The 23,897-nt window shown below is 48.9% G+C and overlaps 2 protein-coding genes and 1 non-coding gene across 3 annotated transcripts; 1 reads left to right on the top strand and 2 right to left on the bottom strand.

The window, feature by feature from the left end:
- The first annotated feature begins 6,071 nt into the window (after positions 1-6,071).
- On the top strand, positions 6,072-12,257 carry LOC133888391 (uncharacterized). Its single transcript, XM_062328615.1, has 5 exons — positions 6,072-6,316; positions 6,416-6,489; positions 10,568-10,697; positions 11,067-11,375; positions 11,659-12,257. The coding sequence occupies exons 1-5, from the start codon at positions 6,191-6,193 to the stop codon at positions 11,926-11,928; spliced, it is 909 nt and encodes a 302-aa protein (XP_062184599.1). The 5' UTR covers positions 6,072-6,190; the 3' UTR covers positions 11,929-12,257.
- A 249-nt stretch (positions 12,258-12,506) lies between these two features.
- On the bottom strand, positions 12,507-12,579 carry TRNAR-ACG (transfer RNA arginine (anticodon ACG)). Its single transcript has one exon. It is a non-coding gene; the product is annotated as a tRNA-Arg (tRNA).
- Positions 12,580-12,919: 340 nt separating this feature from the next.
- On the bottom strand, positions 12,920-16,305 carry LOC133888390 (sugar transport protein MST1-like). Its single transcript, XM_062328614.1, has 3 exons — positions 15,979-16,305; positions 15,562-15,881; positions 12,920-14,246 (listed from the first exon to the last, which is right to left on the bottom strand). Exons 1-3 carry the CDS (start codon positions 16,112-16,114, stop codon positions 13,173-13,175), a joined length of 1,530 nt encoding a protein of 509 aa, XP_062184598.1. The 5' UTR covers positions 16,115-16,305; the 3' UTR covers positions 12,920-13,172.
- Positions 16,306-23,897: the final 7,592 nt, after the last annotated feature.

The raw sequence follows: 23,897 nt of genomic DNA, 5'->3' as shown, positions 1-23,897 counted from the left end.
CCTCCTCGTCAGACGAATCCCTATCGGCAAGGCCTTCCTCCAACTCTTCATCCTCCAAATCCATATCTTCAATGATGCTAGGGATGTGCTCCCCTTCATCAGCTATACCCATCGGTTGTAGCTCTGGAATATCACCAACATCCTCCCTGGACCCGACATTAGCCGCCTCTGATTCATCTTCCACTGCCTCACTTGGTCCTGCTACTGCTTCCGCGGAGTTCACCTCAGTTTGATCTTTCAGGTACGCCTCGGCTAACAAAACCAGTGGCAGGCCACGTTCACAACATATATCTAAATATTGCCTCTATCGGTGAATCAGAAACCAGGGGTCCCCGAATCCCGAGGCCAGGCCAGCAATCCGCCACGTGCCGCCATCCCGCGGGGTCACCTCCGCGAGGTAAAAAAGACTAAGTCCCGGGAGAGGGCGCTCGGAGCCACAGTCAGTGGTCCCCGAGTACCCGGGTTCCCCAATAATCTGCGAAGACTATGTGACCGGGAAGAAAGTGCTCTGCAAGGTGAACAGTGCCCCCCGAGCACCCAAGTCCCCCGACGACCAGGAGAACCAAGTACCGGGAGGGGTGTGCACGGGGCCACAGTCAGAGGTCCCCGAGTACCCGGGTTCCCCGATGATCTGCGAAGACTAAGTGACCGGGAAGAAAGTGCTCGGCAAGGTGAACAGTGCCCCCCGAGCACCCAAGTCCCCCGACGACCAAGAGAACCAAGTACCGGGAGGGGTGTGCACGGGGCCGCGAGCAATGGCCCCATGAGCACCCAAGTACCCCGAGGACTCAAAGAAGGTAGTTCCGGGAGAGAGTGCTCGGGGCTGCGAGCAGCGGCCCCCGAGCACTCGGTTCCCCGAGGATCCGTACAGTCAAGACCGGGAGAGAGTGCTCGGACTGTGAACAGTGGCCCCCGAGCACTCGATTCCCTAAGGACTAAGAAAGGGCGTTCTCGGGAGAGAGTGCTCGAGGAGGTGAACAGTGACCCTCGAGCACTCGGTTCCCCGACGACCCAAGAAGCCCCTCCGCTAGTGGCCCCCACAGGGGTCCAACGATGAGGTGTCAGCTAGTGAAAGGCTCGAGGCCGCATTTAAGAGCGCGCGTGGCCTGTCATCTCCAACTGCTCCCGCCACGCTCGGTGTCAGTTTCTGCCATATTCTGGCAGAAGGGCGTGGGGACATTTAATGCACGGGTCCCATCCCGCGCTATCCGGCACGCCTCGGGATAGCATCGCAAGGCCCGAGGCGTTCTGTCTGTCGCGCTGCTGTGGCAGACGAACAAGACCGGGCAGGCACGCCAGGCCGCTCTGTGGCTGCCCGGTGGGCCCTCTCCACGGCGCCCGTTGCCAGTGCCATCATGACGACTGATGACCGGGCGCGGGGCCCGTTTTCAACCCCCGTCACTTCGCGCAGAGGCCATAATGATGCCCTTGCCATTTATGGCGCCTTGGAACTCGTGCCCTCTCTTTCGGGGCACGCTACCGCCGGCGGGTATTTAAAGCGGCCGGCGGCACGGACAAAGGGGGGGACAAGCTCAGACAAGCACACACAAACCGAAGGTGAATCCAAGGGTACAGAGGGCGCTCGAACTCTTAGACTCTTACTCAGAGATCGAAAAACACCTTCGTATAAGCATAGAAACCGAACAACAAGGAGCCCCAGGCTCTACGATAGACAGACATTCTTGTAACTAGCACATTCCTGAGAGACATTCTCAGGATATTTATAACATCCACACAGGAGTAGGGTATTACGCCTCCGTGCGGTCCGAACCTGTCTAAAAATCCTCAGCGCATTTACTCTTTTCTGCACTAGATCATTCCAAACCACCAGCCATCGCATTTACATCCATTTATTTCTCTAGAAAATTTATTCCGAATCATCCCCCGACCGAATCTCTAAAAAGGGGTCCCTCAGGATCCCTGCGACAGGAGCTAACCCTCCGGCAGCCTCCAAGTTTATGTGGCTTCGATAGGAACAAGCTCACCAAAGTATCCATGACTAGCACGGCTGATGACAGCTTTCAACTTCAGCTCATGTTGCTGCGGATCCAGTTGGAAAAACCGCATGAGCCATTTGCACACACCCACAATTATCCTCTCATTAGCTTTACTAAGACCCTTCATGACATGACGAAATCCAGACAGATCTACACCGTTAGGACCGTACCTAATTTCACCATCACCATAATATATCTGAAAAATTAATTTATTTGTCATCCCTGAAAACACCCGCAAATATAACCAATGTTAAAACCAACAAACTATATTTCTAATTATCGGATAAAATAATTTCTAAATGCTACATCCTAGGTTCGCAAATTATCATATACTGCTACCTCCTACGTCGCACATTACAACCATGATATAGTAAAAATAATATACTAAAAATAATATTATATATTTCACTGCTATCGTACAATTTTCTAAGTAAATTTGATAATTTTCTAAACCCTAGGTCATACATGTCTAAAACCTATGTCATATACTACTACTACACTAATTAACAACAATAAAAGGAAAAAAAAGACTTACCCGAAAATAATTTTCAAATCCACGGCTCAAATGCAGCAGAGTTTCGCTGGACTCTCTTCCTCCCCTCTCCTCTCCTCTCTTCTCATCCCTCTTCTCAACTTTTTCTTTTTTCTGAATAAAATGACATTTTGGGCTAATTTTAGCCCCTATAGAAGAGGCCGGGTGGGGGGGGGGGCAGCCGAGCGCGACGGGCAGTAAGGATCCCTACCCGCCCCCTCAGGAGGCGATAAGGGAGGCGGCTCGAGCGGGCAGGCCGTACCCACCCTCTGAGGGGGCGGTTAGGCCTCCCGCCCTCTCAGAGAGCTGTAGGCATCTAGTTTTACAATTTCTCATACGAGTAATCTATTTATTTAATTTTTTAATAAAAAAATATAAAAATGAAAAAACTCTGGGATAGCTGCACTGGCGTAGAGCCGAGTAGTGCTTTGACTTGTGTAATCTGGAACAGATGCTGGACCCTTAGCCCACTAATGTTGGTGGAACTTTTCTGTGGGGGCGGTGGATCATTCAGCGACCACATGTATCGATGTTTTTTTTTAAGTTTATATTTATACTTAGTCGGATTGGCACGTCTACACCGCATCTTTTTTTTTTTTACAGAACATGGAAAAAAAAGACTAAAAAAATTAGGTTCAACAATTTTAGGCATCTCAATATTTATTTACGAAATTATTAATATTTAACACATTCATTTAATTATGGAGAAAACAATATTATTTTTATGTATGCACATAATTTTAATATATACACGATAGTAATATGAATCTAACAAAATTTGTTTCATATTTTTTTTTAGTTTTAGATATTTTTCTGTGCATTTTAGATTATTTTAGCCGATTTATCAATATAACTATTATACCTTTCACTATGTTTCTGGAATTTTCCAAAAAATTATATTATACATGTAAATATATGAATATGTATATACATATACGTATATGTATACATATACATATCCATATCCATATATATGTATACATACATAGGACCTACATAAACAATAGCTACAGTGCTTGAACCACTGGGATCTCTCCAATTCTTAGAGCTTTAATATATAATGTTGATTTTAGATTATTTCGGTCGATTTATCAATATAACTATTATACCTTTCTCTATTTTTCTGGATTTTTTCAAAAAATTATATTATACATGTAAATATATGAATATGTATATGTATATATATGTATATGTATATGTATATCCATATACATATACATATCTATATATATGTATACATACGTAGGACCTACATAAACAATAGCTACAATGCTTGAACCACTGGAATCGCTTCAATTCTCGGAGCTTTAATATATAGTATTGATACAAGCTGATATTACATCCAAATTACCAAGAGATCCCTAAAAAAAATTCAAATTATATTTTGTGCAAGGAAAATTCAAATTACATTACAACCCACAACAAAATGTTCTGGGCGAGTGGGCTGCCCGTCGATTGTCGTACCAAGGTTGGCTATGAAGAGCGTCGTAGATGAAGATGATAACTCCTTCTCGATCAGCTGGAGAGATGCCAACGCATGGAAAGTCGTAAGAATCAGCACCTAAGCCAACCATCGGAGTGCATCGTTGATGATGAACGACCATTGTCGACCACTGCTTCACCGGAGGAGAAGGGTAGATATGGCGCCTCCAGCTCGGTTTGAACCAAACCGAAAGCGAAGAAGATCGATTTGTCGCCACCAGACTACAATCTGTTAACACGGAAGGGAAACCCAAAAAGGGGATGCAAATCCACCAACTCGACCATGTCAAGTTGAAGGAAGGCATACCTTGCCGGTGGTCCGTCAAAGGGCACACTAAAGAAGGCCACACCACCGCAAATTAGCAAGAGGTAATAAAAGCCATCTTTGGGTCATCACCAACCATACCATTCAGAAACCTTACAGCCTATTACATAAAATAGAATCTTAGTTACACCACCAATAACCCTGATATTAGGAGATTTAGAAGAGGGTCTAACCCCTTCTCCTCGCTGCCGATACAGGTCATTGAATGCAGGGGAGGAGAGGACCCGAGGGGCCAGTGGGATGAGGTCAGCGGAGATATAGCAGCTAGCGTGAGGTGGCGAGGGAGTTAGGAGTTGTGCCTATTTATCATAGATATAATATAGTGCCAAAGTTTAATTAAGATTAGTTAGTCAATTTTCTTATCACAAAATATGGTAAGATTAACCTTAAACAATAATACGTGTCAAAATTAGTTATAAACTAAACGGATCCTTAGTATGGACCTCCTACCTTTCTGTGCGTCTTTGTGAACGACTGGTGTAACGACCATTATCGTCCTTCGTAGCTGTTTCAATTCAGGCCCTGTTTGTTTCCACTTAAGATTATAATAAACTAGTTTATTTATGTAAAGTGAAAACAAACAAATAGATTATTTATCCAGATTATTATAAGCTGAAGTTCAGATTATAATAATCTCATAAGCTATGGAGGAAAAGCTTATTTCAGCTTATTTCAGCTTATTTTGACTTTTTACTATACTACCTATTGAATTTAGATGAAATTACCCACCAATGCCACTCCTCCCACCCCACACCGGAATCCCCCGCTCCCTATTGAGGGCATTGCAGACTTTTGCCAACAATCCAGACTCCAATAATCCAAGTTGTCAAACAGCTCACAGCTTATTTTCCTTCAGCTTATCATAATCCAGCTTATTATAATCCACCATTTATAAGCTGTTTATTATAATCTTAAGTGGAAACAAACAGGACCTCGATTTGAAAATGGAGATCGAAGAGAATAAAAGCACCTCGACCTCGAACTGCTGTTCCGTGCCATGTCCGGATTCCGGCCCAAAAGCAAACGGAGGCGCACCTGTCGCAGCAGCTGCGGGGGACACGGGGTATTTTTTCAAAGCGCCTTGGCGCCACAAGGGCCAAGCAGCCGTACCGGGCCCACGAGCCGGCCACTGCTCACGGGGGTCCCCGAGATCTTTTCACACGCAGTACTTCCCGTCGCGTGAACGCGACGGAGAGAAAGAAGAACAGAGGCGCAAAAAAGTACCGGAGCTGACGCATTTTTTTTTACCTCCTGCTTTCACCGCCCTCACCTCGACACCGAGGCGTACGTCACGCAAGTACCCGTCGTTCCGACTCTGGGCCCGCGGTGGGTCCGGGTTATCAGTGGGAGAGTGTAGCTTCCGTACGAAGAGAAGGTGCGTCATACGTGGACCTTTTCAACCGCTCTTTCGCACCGCGTGCCCACCGGCACCCCGCCCACGCAGGATCCTCTACGCCCGTGTTCGAACAGCGTGTATCGAATCTTCCACTCATCTGCACCACGTACCCCGGTTAAAGGCAGAACCCCGTGGGCTACACGAATCCCCGGATGCGCTCCTCCCCTCGCCCCCCGCTCCGAACAAACCCCTCCCGATCGTACTTGCCTCATAACCCACCGACAGGTGGCCCCAATGCTTCCGGGACCCACCTCCCAGTGCCTATGGGGTTACTGTTTTGTGACGCGGACAGGAGTGGATGGGTATTTGTACCAGCGCCCGCTAGCACTTCGCTCTGCGAAGAAAGGCACAAGCGCGAGTGCAAGCAGAGACGCGAGGTAGCGGCAGAGGCGACAGGCAGCGGCCCCGCCCACGCCCCCCCCCCCCCCCGTAGCAGCAGCCGCGCTCCGTACGGCGCAATGGAGAGGGCAGTGCCGGTGCGGAAGCCGCACACCTCCACGGCCGACCTGCTCACGTGGTCGGCCACGGGCCCCGACGTCGCTGCGGACGCCTCGCCGGCCGCCTCCTCCCGCCCGAGCCTCAAGGTTCGTCCCCTGTCGATCGCCGTGTTGGTGTTTGTGAATGATTCGGCTCGCTGCCTCTGTGTGCGATGAGGCTGAGTTGGAGTGTTGTTGCTTGTGCAGCCGGCCGCGGGGATCACGCCGGCGATGTTCGGCGCTCCTGTGAGCGATCTGGAGGCCGAGGATCTGAGCAAGAGGTGAGATCCGTGGCTTCCCGTTCCCGCATTCCGCCCTGATCCGCTCGATCTGTGCCTTTACTGCATTCCGGTGTGGTTAATCCGGTTCCGATCTGATCTAGCGATTATACGTACTTGCTCTGTTTGAATGTGTGCTCTGGCCGATCCGATCGATGTTTCAAACTTTCGAAGCCCGGTTGGCGTGCTCTTGTTTCAGCGAGGAACCTTTTCGAGAATGGGGTTTAGGGAGAATGGCAGCTGCAGTTTTATTTCTTGCAACGCCTTCCCATGGTCGGCAGCTAGAGTGTAGAGTAGTCACATGCAGACGGTTGTGTGGACGGACCGTGTGCGTGGGGTACAGTGCAAGCTTGTGACGCTGCTAGTGTCCAAATTCGTCGTACCAGTAGTTGATTGTAGGTGGTGGTAGAGTTCAAGTTTTTAGCATTACCGGTAATGGTGACTGAAACTTGATTGGAAAGGCTTCTGGATGTGAATTTCTCGATGGGTGGAGTTGCGTTCAGAGAGGCGATACTCGTGTTGCGAGAGAGCGGAGACGGATGGGAGTCCCGGTGACTCGGCGGAGGATTGGTCCGCGGTGCGGCGGGCGACGATCTGTACCTTCCCCGCCACCCCTACTGCGCGGTTTTGGCCGATTTCGGCACGACGTGTGCTAGGGTTTGAGGATCCAAGGGATTCGTCATCGAGTTTGCTGATCAATCCTCGGCTCGGGCAGAAGCTTCAAGGTGAGATTAGAAACGTGCTGGTGGATTCTCAGGGTGCTTAGGAGGATTCTTGATGCATGCTCGGTGCGATTCATTTTGGGAGTTTACCTGCGGTACCGGTAAATTTGAGAAAGAGCTTGAGCGTTGATTCAAGTAAGGATCAAGCTGAATCCAAGCATGAGAAGTCCCTGGTTCTGGCGAAGGTGGAAGATGCCATTGGCGATTCTCCGAAACTGCTCCAAGATGATGGCCTATTACATAGCCTAGCTTCTTCAGACTTTTTGGCCTGGCCCAGGTTTGCATTTGGTACCTGTGTCAATGACATATACGGCCACTCCTGGACAGATTCACGTGGTTTCTGAGCGTGGGGCCAAGAGGACGAGCGCTTAAGGCGGCGGTTCTAGGGTTCCCTGCAAAATCGGCGGAGATTCGAAGATTTGGGGCGTCGTAATCGTTCGAGTAGTGCAACGTAGAGTTGACTCTCGTTCATTCACAGCGGTGGTTAGAGGTGAGATGAACTGTAACAAGGGCAAGGAGATGATGACGAGAGGACCTTCCTTTCGATCTGGTAATAGAGCTGATCCAAACAGAAGAGAAGGGCCTCCGATGGGAAGAGATAGGGAAGACGAAGGCACCCTGACAGAGATCTGTAACATCGACGTGAAGGTTAGCCTAGTTTCGGTAGAGATGGCCCTCTGGTCTTGGGTAGAGATGCTTCCTCCAACTTCAATAGGGGTGGTTCTTCCAGTTATGGTACAGATGATTATAACATTTTTCATCGAGAAGGTCACCAGTAGTTTGATAGGGATCCAGATCTACAGCAAGGGGGAGGGGATCGTATTCAAGGAGGGGGTGTCTTCCGCCTGAATAACAAAAGGAGACATGAAGAGCGAGATGAAATTCCTTTAGAGTTGGAGCATGAACTGCACAATAAGCTAAAAAAAGACCAAGAGGAGAAGCGCAAGGGTGATGTAGAGTTTTCAAAAATCCAAAGGAATGTGGGGCAAGAGGGGAATGCGAAAATTTTTGGAGCTCCTACATCTGAAATGTACTGCTATAATTGTAATGAGTCTGGTCATCATAGAGCTCACTGCACCAAACCAACACTCTGCTACAATTGTAAGAAAACTGGTCATAAGGCCACAACTTGTCCTGAAAAAAGAGGTCTCAGAGTGTGTGGTTTTGGATTTCTAGGCATGGGATTTTATAGCATGCATATTCCATTTGCTAAAAAGTCTAGGAGTAACAAGGAGGTCTTGAGGGTGGTGACAATTGAAAGAGGAAAAGCCACCATTGACATAATAGATAAAGAGATGATCCATCTTTTTAGAGGCAAAAAAGGGTGGAAGATAAGACAAATCTCAGATCATGAATTTATGATTACATTTCCTTATGATGATATGAGGTATCAATTAACCAGATTCAAGGGTTTTGAGTTTCAAACAGTGGAAAAGACAATGATTAAAGCTAATGTGAAGCTTACAGATATGCCTGCTGATGCTTCTAGTTCTCTAGAGGTGATATGGGTTAAACCATTTGGTATTCCTGCCTTTGCTAAGACCGAGGAAGTTGTCACTGAGATAACTTGCCTAGCTAGTGATCCTTTGGAGGTTGATGAACATTCTTTAAGTGGTCCTGGCCCTGTTAAGGTGAAGCTGGCATGTAGAGATTCTTTTCAAATTAGAGGGGAGACATAGGTCTTTATAAATAGGGAAGGTCATAAGATCACTTGGCAAGTTGATGCTGGTGGAAAAAATCCTCCACTGTCTGACAACCCCTCTCTAGATTTGATACACACTTATAAAGATGAGGATGATAGTGAAGATTTAGGTGGGGATTCTAAAGGCAGCCATGATTCTGGCTTTGCTAGATTGATGCAAACTCAAGTGGGTGAAGAGGGTATCAGTAAAGAAGGCAAAATTAACACTACCAATAACAAAAAAACAGACTGATACTGGAGAAATGTTTGCAGAAAAGTTTGAGGAGGCTACAGATAATATCACAAATGAGATATTAATTGAAACAACACAGATTAAAGAGTCAAAGCAGGACAAGGACAAGATGTAAGTTGTGTCAGATATGTTACCTGGTACACAAGAAGTAATAAATGATCACATGGATATCAATGACTCTCAAGACTTTACACAACAGATAGTAGAGGATGAAGTAGATTATGAGGAGGACCCCCTAGAAAGAAAAAGGGAAGAAATGTAAAGGTTGGAGGCAAGAGTGGAAGAAAGAGCAAAGAAAATTGCTCCACTGTTGAACCTGAAGCCAGTTAAAGATTCTCAATTGATTCAAATTGAGAAAGTGGTAGATATGGGCAATTCCGATCAAGAGAAGCAAATTCATACATTCACACAAGTGGTTGTTCACCAGGATGAGGAGTCTACTCCTGTGACCTACAAAAGAAGAGGTGTTCCTCTATTCCAAGAGGAAAAGCTCTAGAATTGCTGGTGATGGTGTCCCGATCCAGATAAAGGCAGAGATAGTTAAACAACAAAAGAATGACATCTCAGGCCATTATCTACAGGATGCTCTTGCTCATGATGCGGTGGAAGCTGAGTGCCAAGGAGCCTGATCGGCGCAGATGGAGGAAATGATAAGGAAAATCAAGATGGAGGTGGATGCTTATCAAGAACAACACGTGGTTGCTAGATTACAAACAGGAATTGGATAGTCTGTTTGGTCTTATGTGTTTTTTGGATTGTCGTTGATTGATTCTATGCTTTTTTTCTTTAGAGGTTTGTTTTAGAGTTGTTGGATGTTAAAGGTTTGGTTAGAGTCTAAATGGTTATTACGGTTCGATTATATACTGTGTAAGCTGGTTTTACCAGCTAAACTTTGTGGTGCTTTCTATAAAGCGAGGCCAATGCCTTTGGTCTAAATGGTGACTGAAACTCTGAAAGTGATTTGGATAGTTCTGGCGTGATGTGATGCCTGTCTATGTGCAGTGCACAGGCTCGTTGCTGTAGCTGTGTCACTGCCTGTTACTATATTATTACTTCTGGTATTGTTGAAAGTATCAATACTTTTTTGTTTTTACATCGGAGGGTGTTGCAAAATTTTTACTTCTGGTATTGTTGAAAGTATTATCACTGCCTGGCAGTTTTTGGATTCTGATCGGATAGCTCACAGTTCGCATGGTTTGAACAAATAAAATCATTCAGTTGACAATTAGACAGACCATCTTTCGAAATTGATGTTTTATCTGAAAATATGTACTCGAAAATTATGTGATGTTGTGTTGGCCATGGTATCCAAACAGCTGGGTATGTTCAAGTTTATGTTACTTCAGCATTGCTTCGAAAATTTCGCTCTTGTGATTCTTCAAATATAAAACAGAATGAACTAACCTTCCTGTTGACCTATTGTAGTGAAAGGAAATTTTGCTCGGGCTTGAAATTGAAAGAAATGACTGGGAGTGGGATTTTCGCTGCAAAGAGTGAAAATGGTGATTCAGAGGCTTCAAATCCTGCTAACAAAACTTCCGTGAGGATGTACCAGGTACAAATCTTGTTCGAATTTTTCTAATAAAACCTCTCCTTTCCACTTTTTATTAGTGAAATTTTCTGCCTCTTCTTGGTATTATTGCAGTGATCCATTACTATACATACTGCTGTGGACATAATACTAAGTTGAGGCACATTTTGTTCCATTTCTGTGAAGAAAATGTGATATAATTGATATTTCAAAGGAATTACATCTGCTAGAGCAACTTATTGTGTTAAGTTTTAGTTTCTGCAACTGTATGTTTGTAACCTTTCATGTTTCACTCAAGTTTATATTTCTTTTGGATCGATTAATTCTAAATCACAAAAGTATTGTCTTCTATGTTCTAACTGTAGAATTCACTGATATGCCTATTCATGACAGCAAACTGTGACTGGAATAAGCCAAATCTCATTTAGTGCTGAAGGAAGTGTTTCTCCGAAGAAGCCATCCTCGATACCAGAGGTGGCTAAGCAGCGAGAGCTGAGTGGTACACTGGAAGATGCTGATGCTAAAATCAATAAGCAGCTTTCTGAAGCCAAGACCAAGGAGCTTAGCGGAAGCGACATCTTTGGCCCACCTCCTGAGATTCCTGCAAGGCCATTGGCTGCTCGTAATATGGAGCTACAAGGAAATGTGGATTTTTCACTTCCACAGCCAAGAAACGTCCACACATCGGTTAAAGTATCCAATGTAAGTGACATTAGAATATGACCTTCCTGTTGATGTTTTGATGTCCGTTTTATTTATTTCTTGGATGTATATGTGAACCTTTCGTATAAAACGCACTAGCTACTATAGAAAGCCTAACAGCAGACAGAGAACAATCTCTCATGTTTATTTGATATTTTCCTCTTATAACTTAATATTTTTGGAGAACCACTGTATTCACCCCTTGAACAAAAGCTAGATGTTTTTCATCCTGTTAGCATAAACATCTTACCTTCTGATTTTATGCGAATTGAGACTTTTGTAGCCTGCAGGGGGTCCAAGCAATATCTCGTTCGGCGAGGATCCTGTAGTGAAGACAGCAAAGAAAATCCACAACCAGAAGTTCCAAGAGCTGACAGGCAATAACATCTTCAAGGAGGATGCCCCTGCCTCAGCTGAGAAGTCTCTGAGCTCGGCGAAGCTGAAGGAGATGAGCGGCAGTGACATCTTCGCTGATGGAAAGGCAGCTTCCCGAGACTACCTTGGTGGTGTCCGGAAGCCCCCTGGTGGCGAGAGCAGCATCACTCTGATCTAATTATCGTAGACTGCTCTAATCAGAACTTGGCTAGTTCCCCTTCGTCACCGAAGCATGCGGTGTGTGCATTTCTTGACCTCCCAGTTGAATCATGCTTGGGGATCTTAATTTATGTTGGGTATCTTTAGTCTAATATAATGTAGAGTCAGTAGAATCTGACTCGGCTCATATCTGAAGCACTTGTGACATGGGCGTCATCTCATCTTTGGTTTGTGCTACCTGTTATGTATTAGTCCCACCGAACTGAACTTATTCTCGTCTTTGGTTTGTGCTACTTGTTATGTATTAGTCCCACCGAACTGAACTTATGCATAAGTTTTTTGGACTTATTTGAGTTTGTGGCATTGGCTGTTTAGATTATTGCTTCTGTGTTATTCTCTTCTGATAAGATGGTGCCCTCGGCTGTTCGCAAAGCTGGACCAGATTTTGAGTCAAGTGGTAACGCTTCTGAAAAAGGGCGGTTGAAAAAATCGAAATATCCGGATTAGTTTTCTGTAACTGTGTTGGTTCCTCGTGTATAAATAAAACTAAAATGTGTCAGTTGCTTTAGTTGTAGAAATAAGGGGTAAAAAGAAAATCGACTCCGCTGGGGATCGAACCCAGAATCTCTGGTTCCGTAGACCAGCGCCTTATCCATTGGGCCACGGAGTCGTCGTTATTGTTGGAAGGGTAATATCTCAAAATATGTAAAGTAGGGCTGGACAATGTACTTTAGTTGTTATTTATTGGATGAGTAAGCTTGGACAGGCGCTTAAGGAGAGAATAACGAAACATTTGCACAAGAGCCTTAACCTCCAATGGGAGCTGCTAATTTTAAGACTAATCTCCCCGCTTTAACTGTTAGTTTACACGTAGAAATTGCTTCAAGCGTCGACGCCTTCACGAGCAGGGACGCGAACACAAACCAAACCGCTCACGCGAAGCTCTTAGGTAGGTGTGCAAAACCAGCTACCTCCCTACCGTAAGCGCCTGGCCACATGTACGCAACGCATTGTACATGGCCTGAAGCCAACATTAATTCTGTTATTCAATCTTGCATGATGTATTATAAACACCACAGAACAATCGTCCCACAAACATGAATGTACAGTGAGTTTTCTTTTTCAGTCCTCTCACAGTCTCACACGACTCCTCGGATGAGCAACACAACAACACACAAACCAAAGCACCTTTGACGAGCAAGCTTCCGAGGAAGCGTTTCACCACCCAGTAGGCAGTAACAGACGCGCGCATCCGTCAGTTCATCAGGGGCCCTCGGCGACCTTAGCCGGAGACTGCACGAACCGGCCCCAGTACCAGTGGCGCGCCCAGACGGCGCTCATGGCCTCGAGCGGCACCCCCTTGGTCTCCGGCAGGAACGCCACCACGAACGCGGTCATGACGGCGACCCACGCCGCGTAGTAGATGAACGTTGCGTACTTGAAGCTGCACAGCATGGAGAGGAACGTCTGCGTGAGCACGAAGGTGGCGCCCAGGTTGACGGCCACGCTGATGCCCTGCCCCGCCGACCGGATCTCCACCGGGAATATCTCGCCGGGGATCACCCAGGTGAGAGGCCCCCACGACCACCCGAACGCCGCCGAGAATACGCACGTCAGCGCCAGCACCGCGAGGGAGTACGGTCTCGCCATTGCGGACTCGCCGTTCCCTCCGATTTGCGATCCCATTATCCATGCAACCGCAACCTGGCAGATGATCATAATGAACCCACCAGTCAAGAATAGCGGCCTACGGCCGTACCGGTCGACCGTGACGGTGGACACGAGCGTGGACCCCAGGTTCACGGCGCCGAGGATGACGGCGCCCATCAGCGCGGCGTTGCTGCCGAAACCGGCCGTCTGGAACAGCACCGGCGAGAAGAAGGCGATGACGATGACCCCGGTGAGCTGCTGGAACAGCGGCACGGCCACGGCCATCACCAGGTGGTGTCTGTGCTCCCTCCTGAGGATCCTCCGGAACGCGCCGTCCTCGTGGGCGCGCGCCGCCTCCACCGCGCGGGACACGTCCTCCAGCTCGGCGTCCACATCTGCCTTCGCGCCGCGGACGCGCCGGAGCGCGGCGCGGGCCTCCTCGACGCGCCCGCGCACGAGGAGGCTGCTGGGCGTGTCCGGGATGAGCAGCGCCCCGACGAGGATGACGGCTGCGGGGGCCGCCGCCAGGCCGAGGGAGAGCCGCCACCCCCACCGCGGGATGCGCGCTGTGCCGTAGTTGACCAGGTTGGCCGCCAGGTTGCCGATGCTGAGGAAGAGCTGGAACCCCGTCGTGAAGGCGCCCCGCCACTTGGGCGGCGCCGTCTCCGCCAGGTACACCGGCGCCGCCTGCCATTGCCACGCACCTCATGTCACATCGTGCGTTCGTACATGGAACTCGTCACGTATTATCCATCGACCATGGTACATGCAAATTAAAGACACCTACTGCGTGAAAGTTAATTAGCGTCATAATAGCGGATTAAACGTGTGTGAAGTTGAAGTTGAGTACAAAAGGTAAGAGGTGACAGCACGGACACAAGCACGGCTGCTACTCTCAACTAATCAGAGCAAGCCGGATGCCTGCACAAGTTGCAGCTACCGATCAAAAGATGACGCGACTATGCATCCACTATTCAATCTGGGGCTCGAGAGCGATGGGTTGACTCAAAAACAGCCACTGGCCCTAGCTACCTCGAGCAAATGAAGCGAGGCCGCATGATGCAACAACTTCATGGCCAACTACTTCCTTTGGTGAACAGCACTTATCACCTCATCTCTTCTGTAGAAAATTCCCTCTGAAATAATCCTACTAAACACTTGGAATCATTTGCGTGAAACATAGTATAATCGCATTATTTCAGTTCTGAAAAAAAAGTTATTTCAAAAACATAATGGGGATTTTTTTTTCATGCCATTTTGTTACAACAAAAGTATTGCCTTTTCTATTTGAATTCCTATCAAGAAGAACACTATGTTGCAGATGGTAAGTTTGCAACACAAGTGTGACTGGGGATGCTTGATGAAGTAGGCATGGATTGATCATTCAATAGAGGATAGGCTTGTACCTTCATCTATCTATAGGTCCATAGCACACATCAAAATCACAAGGAAGTCAATTATATTTATCTCTCTCTGTATATAAGAAACATATTTGGTGCCATCGAGAGTATGTACTCTTACATACGTATCTCATAACATAAGAAGTATCTCATATGATAAATAATGTGTATATAAAATATATGAGTACATAAAATCATCTAAGTGGTATGTATAACTTTTAAGTAGTTTATACATATTTTTTTAGTATATTACATTTTATGTACAAATATGAATGTATCATTAAAATTTATTAAAATTGATGGACTTCTTTTCAATTTTTTCATGTAATTCGCATTGAAATATTTTAGAATGAGTATATACGTATACTCATAGTGATAAAGGAGTCTATCTAGTTTATTTATGTGTATATCATAGTAGGTACGAGAGTACAGACTAATTTTCCTATATATATATATATATTATATACTGTAGTATAGCTAGATCACTACTGTATTTGTAATACAGATGTGTTCGTGCTTTAATAAGACCCTGATTAGTGATCACAAAGGTGAATTGTCAACTATGATATCTGTTCACAACAAAGATTGGAGTACCACCTCACCTGGTTGGTGAAACCGATGCCGAAGCCGAGCAGCATGCGGCCGACGATGAGCATGGCGATGTTGACCGCGGCGGCGTTCACGGCCGCGCCGGCGAAGAAGAGCGCTCCGCCGGCGAGCATGACGGCCTGCCTCCCGACGGCCCTGGTGACACGGCTGGCCACGAGCGACGCGGCCAGCCCTGCCAGGTACAGCGACGACGTGAACGCCGTGAGGATGTGGCTGTCGTAGAGGCAGTACTCGTCCCGCCGCGCCGCGGCCATCCGCCGCAGCACCCCCGGGAAGAAGGCCGACAGGAACGACTCCATCGCCGTCACACCCCCTGAAAAGACAGAGCAGCAGCACGGTCCAGATATGTCGATTTGCAATGCGTGCCTAGAGCCATGCTTGCGCTTGCGCATCCGTCCAGCCGCATGTACCTGAGATGCCGATGTCGTAGCCGAAGATGAGGCCGCCGGAGGCCGCCATGAGGCAGGTGACCACGACGGAGAAGGTTACGCGGCCACCGTAGTCGGCGGAGGAGGCACCGGCCCCGGCGAACCCACCCCCGGCCATGCTTGCAACTGGTGGACTAAGCTCACTCGCACGCGCGTGCAAGCTTAACTACTACTCGTCACGGAATGACGAACGGAGCAGCTCGGCTGATGCCTGGGTCAGCGACGAAGCACCGCAGTATTTGTACAGGACTCGTAAAGTCATTAGCGGTGTGTCCCCGCGAGAACTTCGTTAGGTAAGCGTCCCCCATTCCGTCACCAAATTATTCAATTCTCGAGCAAGCCCCCACACGAACCCTGTATAAAAACGTCACCGAGAATCTCCTCGCCTACTACTCAGATCGCGACCGCTGTGTTCTACGGGGGCGCGTGGGGGCTGGTTGAACGTCCAACCATGCGCGCCTGTCAGAGAGATTACTGACGCGCGTGGGTATTGGGTTCGTCTTTCGTCCAGGAGGTAGAAAGGAAAGCGCAGGGGGAGGCGGGAGGAAGACGTGGGCATCACGGCCCACTGTGTCGCAGCTGCGGCCCATGAACAAGAGTAGAGGAAGAGGCGCGATCCGCCCCCGACGGCGGTGAGAATCATCCACCAGCAACTCGCCGTGCCCCTGCGAGATGGAGATGGAGATGGAACACAAATCGGAAGAGGTGGTTGAGTGAGGTTGGCTTGGCAACGAAGAAAAATTTACGGTGCCTTCCAAGCTAGGCAGTTCCGCCACTTCTGGGATCGTGTCTATCACAACCCCAAGGGTCCCTACGGTTCCTTCGATGGCGAAAGTGAGTTCGTGGTTACTCCTTCCGTTCTCTCTTCTCATACTCAGTCTGCTGCTCTCGATCTACAGTTCCACACTCTAATTACTCAGTTGATTATTGCCATTGTTATTGTTACTACGGCTACTGCATGCTATTGGGCTCGAATAATCGATGTCATCGAATGGGATGTAGAAAGCGACTCGACTCGACCGGGCACACATTTGATTTTTTTTTTCTGGAATCATGACATATTTGAATGAAGAAGTTGGAGAAATCCGACAAGTCTACCTGTATCCATATATACCAGTATGACTGCATCAGCGAGCAAGCAGGCTGCTTCGCTGCAGGTATGTGTTCCACATGACCGAACATAAACTACGGCTACTAGTCAAAACGTCCCTCGTCGCTGATCGATCTTGTGTGTACACGATGTGTCGGATCAGTTGAGTTCCGCTATTTTGGATCCGTTTGGATAGCCCGTGTTTTCGGAGGTTTTGTATAGTTAAAAATAATAACTGTGACCGTTGAATTTTAGTTGTTATTTTTATAATAAAATTTTAGCTTTCTATACATAAAAACCAGCTAATCAGAATCTGATTATTAGTTTTTAGTTTATTTTAGCCACAACCGCTTCCTCAACTAGTTAAAAACCATAAAAACCAAGACTAAAAACCAAATGTTTGGATAACTTCTTGCTTTTTTTCAGAGAAAAAGTAAAAATAAACTATCTAAATAAGATGTTTGTATCTTTGTTCGCGGTCGACCACAGAGCCTAAGTAGAGACTGGTAATTCCATTTGAACGTATTATATATCATGCACACATAGACGGATCGACCAATAAGGCGAGGTAGGGCGGCCACCCTATCTTTCTGGTGGCAAGATCTTCACACCGATCTTTCTGTACTATTTTTTCACCTCCAGTGGCACTAATTCATAGTGGAACAGGTGACTCCGTCCTACCTACATTTTTGGGTTGGGTCCGTTGACGCACATCTCATTCGATCGATTGTATGGCCGTCGGATTCAGCACTTGAAAGGGGCACCGATCGCTGCCTCCCAAATTGGCTATCTGCTGTGCTTCTAAGGTGTCGAGATGCCCGGCCGGCCGGCCGGCCGTCGATCGATACTACAGGGACGAGCTCAGGATGATGGCATCTTGGCCGTCCATGCTCGGATCCGACGGCGACACAGGGCCGGTGCCGTCTCGATCTGCGGCAGCGACGCCCACGGACGGAGCTTGGTTCACGGCCGTCGCTGCTAGACGTCAGGGCTTCAAGACAAGCCGTCACGAACCGAGTAATCGGCCCACGGCCATTGCGGACCTCGGGGGGGCAATGGACGTCGAGTTTTTGTCAGGTCACACTCACGCGGGCTGTATATACGCGCACCGGCGCACGGTGGAGCACGGCTGGGGCTGTGCCGTGCCAGTAATCGACGGGCGGAGTGTACCTGCTCGGCGAGCGATTGTTAGACAGAGGCTGGGTGTCCGAGACGCTGGCGCCGACGCAAAAAATAATGCATCTCCGCATGCTCATGTGTTACCACCGTCTGCAGCTCACAGCAGTGGACTGACTAACTAGCTGCTGCGACGCCGTGCAGGTCCGTCCTGCGGAGGAAGCGCACCGGCGCCGGCATGACGAGCCGCCACGGATGGGTCGGCCGGCGGAGGAAGAGAGCGCGCTGCGGTGAGTAACAACAGTCTAACAAAGTGCTCTGGTTAACCCGTGCCAGCCACGCGACGCGATTCCGTTTGGTGTTGGTACCAGGTACACAGCGTACAAGCTGGTAATGAGATCGAGTGCATGAGCTAGCTCTGTACCCTGTACCAGATGGACGGCTGGCTTGGTAATGGAACCGTGGCCTGTTAGGCGTCGTCTCGGTGGTGGAAGGCGCTGATCACTTCGGCGTTTCTCCCTCCCTGCATAGCTCACCCGTCTCATGAGTTCGCGACGACCTGCATCTGATATAGGTGCATGGCTCTTGCCCGCATCTTGACGGCATGCATCATTCAGTTCCAGTACCGTAGTTGTTCGGCCAAAATATATGCAAGACTGATGAAGGTTCAACTTTCATTTGCGGACTCCAAATCAATATATTCGCTAGGGTAGATGCCATTTCAGGTCCCCTATTGGAGTGGAGTTCTTTTTTTTGGAGGGGGGGGGGGGGGGGAGGGGGTTGCGACCTTTGCCAATTTCACTGTCGCTGTTAGATACTGATGCCTCAACCATATATACATTTATCCATTTACATACTTGTACCTTTTGGCCCAGTTCAAGTGAATATAAAATGAGTTAGCAGCAAATGGCACAGTGTATCAGGATTGAGGATCGGTAGATAAAAGATCTGGTGTAAGCCAATGGAGAGCTGAATAACAATTGCCCTGGGCCATGCTGTCTCTGCCCCAACACTCGTGTGGGAGGGAGGGTACGCGTTCCGGCGTACGGTGACACAAGTGACAAAGTTATTATGCTACTAGACCTTGCGTCTTTCGTTTCCGTCTTCTTTTATCTGTTGACGTGGACTTTACCTACAGACGACCACATTCTAAATTTGACAGGGCAAGCTAGCGTGCCATCTTTGCATTCCTGCCATTTTTGGATGCCGCCGGTGGTTTCGTGGTCAATACAGTATTTGCGACTCCACTGCAATGCACAGCCATAGTTATGGTAACCATTTCATCGATGGCCTCATCGGTGACGAGATGGAGGCTAAATTCATCGTCGTCGAGGACAGCGACCCTCTCGACTGGCAACTCCGGACGTTCGATTTGTTCGATATCAACCACGTTTTCGCTGACCTGGTGCTTCCGTGCGTGTGCAATGCCAGCTTACCCTTACAACCCCATACGAAGCAGAGGAAGGCCGTCTCCGGGATAAGGCCCGTCCAGATCAGCCGTGGTAGCTCGTTCCGGCGGCTGGTGGCGATGAACGAGCAGTATCTGACGTACGCCGTAGTGGTGGTCGCGCTGCAGCTGTTCTTGCGCCTGACACGAACCAACGCCACCACACTGTTCCTCCCGATGCTGTCGCAGGCGATGGGCTGCAGGGGCAGCGCGGCGCGGATCGGCGACGCCGTGCTGGTGCTGGTGAACGCCGCCGCCGTCCTGGGATCCGCCCCCGCGACGAGGCAGTACGGCAGGGAGGCCATGTGCGTCATCAGTGGGGTGCTCATCGTGTTCTGTCAGGTAATTCAACTGCCATCATTCGTTTAACGTGCTTACATGCACACGAACTCCCGGCAGATTGTAACTTATATAACTTGACGTTGCGCCGTGGGGGCGGCGCTCGGCTTCGGGCTCGGGTTCGCCCAGATGCAGTGCTTCCTGCTGACGCTGCGCCAGCTCAAGCACGCCGCCTTCGCGTACTACGCCGTCTGGATCTAGTCGTGACCCGCACGCCTCCCCTCCGCCACCCCGACCGCCGACGGCGATGCATGCACTGGTCCATAGACAGGCAGCATCACGGAATAATGGCACCGTTTGGGTACTTTGAGGAGGCTGCTCCTGAATCCTGATCATATCTACAGGCTGCAGCTGTGCTCCGCTTACCGTTGATGAAGATGGACGGTGACCCTACTCCCGAGTGTGGTGGTACGCGCTACTGCACTAGTAGTCCAGTATTCGTTGCACACTTGCACATACCATGCATGCGCCTTTGTATATGTTAGCAAGATTATTTGTTTCCTATCTTGTGCATATCCTAGAGATTATTGCTTCCATGTAATTGATCCTAGAGATCATTATATTTTCATAGATAGATGGTACACATCCTTGTATCCTACAATTGCTCTCTTGAACTATATAAAAATGGAACCCGGCTCCTTGATGTGGGTGGTTTCCCCCAAAACTTCTCTCCGCTGCACTTTTTCATGGTATCATAGCATTTTTGTCTCCGCATTTTTGTCTTCCGCCGTCTCCGCTGAAGTTTGGCATCGACGTCTTGGCCATCCTGATCGTGATGCTACCACCTCGCTACAACACATGTCTTGCATTCCAGCTAATAAACCCAATCGTCATCTATGTCATGCATGTCAGCTTGAAAAGCATGTTCGACTACCTTTTGCTAATTCCATTTCTAGGTCTTGTGCCGCTTTTGATTTAATTCATTGCGACTTATGGACATCTCCTGTTATAAGCACATTTGGCTATCAATAATATTTAGTAAACGTGGATGATTATTCTCATTTTTACTGGTGTTTTCCCCTTCGCACCAAGTCGTCTGTCTTTACCACACTAGAAACATTCTTTGCCTATGTTCATACCCAGTTTAATGTTTCTATCCGTGCTCTACAGACAGATAATGGAAAAGAATTTGTCAACTCCACGACCACTGCCTTCTTCGATCGCCATGGCGTTGTGCTTCGCCTTTCGTGTCCCAACACGTCCCCTCAAAACGGCAAGGCGGAACGTGTCATTCGGACTATCAACGACACCATGCATACTCTCCTTCTCCAGTCGCACCTGCCACCATCCTTTTGGGCTGAGGCCCTTGCCGCTGCGACATACCTCCTAAATCATCGTCCCTGTAAGTCCCTTGGCTCGGTGACTCCATACTTCAAGCTCCACGGCACTACTCCGTCCTATGATCACCTTCGCGTGTTCGGCTATCTTTGCTATCCAAACCCCTCCGCCACAGCCTCCAATAAACTCCAGCCTCGCTTAGTAGCTTGCGTCTTCCTCGGCTACCCTTCCTCCCATCGGGGTTACCGCTGCTACGATCCCATCACACAACGGGTTATCATTTCCCGCCATGTGGTCTTCGACGAGTCTGATTTTCCTTACGCCTCATCACACTCACCGCCACAATCTGTGGCTCGCTCACTGGATTTTTTGCAGGACTCTCCTGCACTGGAATTGCCTGCGCCTCACGTTCGTGCTGGTGCGCACATGCACGGCGTGCCTGCTGTCTCGGTCGACCCCCCTCGGTCCAAGGTGACCTCTCCTTGGTCGCGTCAGGAGCCCACGCACATCTCCTGGTCCTGGGCTGCATCCCCTCGGTCATGCCTGCCACACGCACTGGCACCCTCGTCACCCGAGCGTGATACAACAGCCTTGACCCTGGGACCAGTTGCCTCGCCACCAGTACCGGTCACTTCTTCTGTCGACACGGCGCCTCCGTCTCCAGCTGCTTCGAATGCGTCGCAGGTCGACACAAGAGAACCTCCGGCCACTACCTCAGCACCCGTCGTCGAGTTGCTGCAGCCTGTCACGATGCCTCCACCAACTGCTCGGCCCTCTTCCAGCTCGCACCATATGCGCACTCAGGCGATGGATAGGATTTTTCGTCCAGTGGATCGCCTCAACCTCTTGGTTGTCCACTGCGAAGTCTCTCCTGTGCCTAAGACGTATCGTGCCGCACTGCAGGACATGCATTTGCGTCAAGCAATGAGCGAAGACTACTCCGCTCTCATCGATAATGGGACGTGGACTCTAGTCCCTCGTCCTCCCGGCGCTAACATCGTCTCTGGCAAATGGGTGTTCAAGCGCAAGTTCCGCTCTGATGGCTCACTGGCGCAATACAAAGCTCGATGGGTCGTACACGGCTACTCTCAACAATCGGGCATTGACTATGATGAGACCTTTAGCCCGGTTGTGAAGCCGGCAACTATTCGGGTTGTGTTGAGCATTGCCACCTCTCGCTCCTGGCCGATTCGACAACTCAACGTCAAGAACGCCTTCCTTCACGGCACCCTCGACGAGACGGTGTTTAGCGAACAGCCGTCCAGTTTCGTCGATGCATCTCACCCTCAACACGTCTGTCGTCTTCAGAAGTCTCTCTACGGCTTTAAGCAGGCGCCTTGTGCCTGGTACCAGCGGTTCGTCACATACGCCCGCACCTTGGGATTTGTGGCGTCCCTCTCTGACACGTCCTTGTTCATCCTCCGTGACGGTGCTGACGTTTCATATCTGCTGTTGTACGTGGACGACATCATCATCACTGCCTCCTCCACCGAGCTCATCTCCCGCATCACTCGTCATCTACACGATGAATTCGCCATGACGGATCTCGACGATCTCCACTACTTCCTCGGCATCTCTGTGACACGGTCGCCGACAGGCCTCTTCCTCTCCCAGCGTTAGTACGCCACCGATCTCCTTCATCGCGCCGGCATGGCTGACTGTCACTCGACCATGACTCCAGTGGATACTCAGGCCAAGCTGTCTGCCACGGTTGGTGACCCTGTCCAGAATCCAACAGAGTACCGGAGTCTAGTAGGGGCTCTTCAGTACTTGACACTGGCGCGCCCCGACATCGCTTACGTCGTTCAGCAGGTGTGCCTTCACATGCATGCTCCTCGAGAGCCGCATCTTGCGCTCATCAAGCGCATTTTGCGATACGTGAAGGGCACTCTTGGCTTCGGTCTTCAACTGCATGCTACACTCGCCACTTCTCTCACCGCGTACTCCGATGCGGATTGGACTGGTTGTCCAGACTCTCGTCGCTCGACGTCCGATTTTTGCGTTTACCTAGGTGACAATCTCGTCTCCTGGTCGTCAGAACGACAAACCATTGTCTCTCGCTCTAGCGCAGAAGCGAAGTATCGTGCAGTTGCCCATGCTGTCGTTGAATGCTGCTAGCTTCGTCAATTGCTCTAGGAGCTCCATCTACCCCTGCAGTCTGCCACTCTTTTCTATTGCGACAACGTGAGTGCAGTCTATATGTCCTCCAACCCCACCCAACATTGCCGAACCAAGCACATCGAAATCGACATCCACTTCGTGCGGAAAAAAGTTTCTATAGGGCACATCCGCGTTCTGCATGTGCCCTACAGTCTCCAATTCACCGACATCATGACAAAGGGGTTGCCAACTCAGCTCTTTCTAGATTTCCGGACCAGTCTCTGCGTCCGGCCCACTGAGGCTAGGGGGGATGTTAGCAAGATTATTTGTTTCCTATCTTGTGCATATCCTGTAATTGATCCTAGAGATCATTATATTTCCATAGATAGATGGTACAGATCCTTGTATCTTGTAATTGCTCTCTTGAGCTATATAAAAATAGAACCCCGGCTCCTTGCCGTGAGTGGCTTCCCCCAAAACTTCTCTCAGCTGCACTCTTTCAGTATAATGCATTGCACGTATCCTTTATGC

The sequence above is a fragment of the Phragmites australis genome, chromosome 13 (genome assembly GCF_958298935.1).
Source record: "Phragmites australis chromosome 13, lpPhrAust1.1, whole genome shotgun sequence".
In the NCBI taxonomy this organism is placed as follows: domain Eukaryota; kingdom Viridiplantae; phylum Streptophyta; class Magnoliopsida; order Poales; family Poaceae; genus Phragmites; species Phragmites australis.
This window is presented reverse-complemented; position numbering and strand designations above follow the sequence as displayed.